This window comes from Echinops telfairi, unplaced genomic scaffold (genome assembly GCF_000313985.2).
Source record: "Echinops telfairi isolate 266 unplaced genomic scaffold, ASM31398v2 ScPeMD7_18;HRSCAF=68, whole genome shotgun sequence".
Classification (NCBI taxonomy): domain Eukaryota; kingdom Metazoa; phylum Chordata; class Mammalia; order Afrosoricida; family Tenrecidae; genus Echinops; species Echinops telfairi.
The window spans coordinates 97,923,403-97,924,720 of NW_022103915.1; the positions used below are offsets into that span (position 1 = coordinate 97,923,403).

Below are 1,318 nucleotides of genomic sequence, written 5' to 3' on the forward strand. Positions count from 1 at the left end.
CCTTCAAGCTTTTAAGACCCCAGACGCTATATCTTTTGATAGCTGGGCACCATCAGCTTTCTTCACCACATTTGCTTATTCACCCGCTTTGTCTTCAGTTGTTGTGTCAGGAAGGTGAGCATTATAGAACCACACCTGGTTCTTAGTGGTAGTGAAGTCCCTGCTGTTCACCCCTGGGGCAGCTCATTATAAGCCTCATATTAAAATTTGTTTGATTTTCTCTACTTTTTTGGGGTCTTCTTTCAGATGGTAGAGAAAAATAATATGCTCTTAAACTCTTCATAGATTGCGAATTCTCTTCCTTCTGTTTTATCTTTTCTAATACTGTGTTTTTGTTACAGAAAACATTTTTCTTCAAAAATGGACAGAGTGTGTTCAGAGACTAATGAAGAAAAGTAAGTTCATTCAACATAGCTAAAAATGGTATATACTGGTATATTCTTTATCAGATAGAGATAATTTTCCAACTACCAAGACCTCTCCATAACTTCTGAAATCATTCCATTCTATTGGCTTTTCAGCTTCTTTTAAAAAATATCAAACATTTCCCAGCTTCTTTCAAAATAGCAAACATGGCAGCACTGGGCTCATATTCTTGCTTGGCAAGAATTAACTGGAGTGGATTGTGTGACCCTTAGACCAGGCAGAAACCCTCCATATCATTATAATCTCACACTCCCTATTGTTTTATATCTGCCAAATTATCTCTTTGACCTTCTATAGGTACTCTAATTTCCAAAACCTGGTCTGAAAATCACACAGCAGTAAAGCCAGAGCATGAGTCTCTTGATTTATAGCCTATTGACAGTTGACCCTTGAGCAACTCAGGGGTTAGTGCCATAGTTCTCTACACAGTTGAAAATCCATGTATAATTCGCCTCTCACTTGGAGATGATAAGTGTCACATGGTGTGTTTTTTTAATCATTTTATTAGGGGCTCATACAGCTCTTATCACAATCCATTCATGCATCAATTGTGTAAAGCGCATTTGTATGTTCATTGCCCTCATCATTCCCAAAACATTTCCTCTCCACTTAAGCCCCCGGCATTAGGTCCTCATTTTTTCCCTCCCTCCCCGCTCCCTCCCCTCTCCCTCATGAGTCCTTGTTAATTAATAAATTAGTATTTTGTCATATCTTGCCCTGTCCAATGTCTCCCTTCACCCACTTTTCTGTTGTCCGTCCCCCAGGGAGGAGGTCACATATAGTTCCTTCCAATTGGTTCCCTCTTTCCAACCCATTCTCCCTCTACCCTCCCAGTATCATCACTCACACCACTGGTCCTATAGGGCTCATCCACCTTGGATTCCCTGTATTT

General features: G+C 40.1%; 1 protein-coding gene across 1 annotated transcript in view; it reads left to right on the forward strand.

Annotated features, from left to right (window-relative positions):
- The first annotated feature begins 354 nt into the window (after nt 1-354).
- Nucleotides 355-1,318, forward strand: part of KNL1 (kinetochore scaffold 1) — a 63,070-nt gene continuing 62,106 nt past the window's right edge. Inside the window, exon 1 of the mRNA XM_013007259.2 lies at nt 355-395. Within this exon, the coding sequence (XP_012862713.2) occupies nt 361-395 (35 nt within the window). The 5' untranslated portion in view covers nt 355-360. The remainder of the gene's footprint in view (nt 396-1,318) is intronic.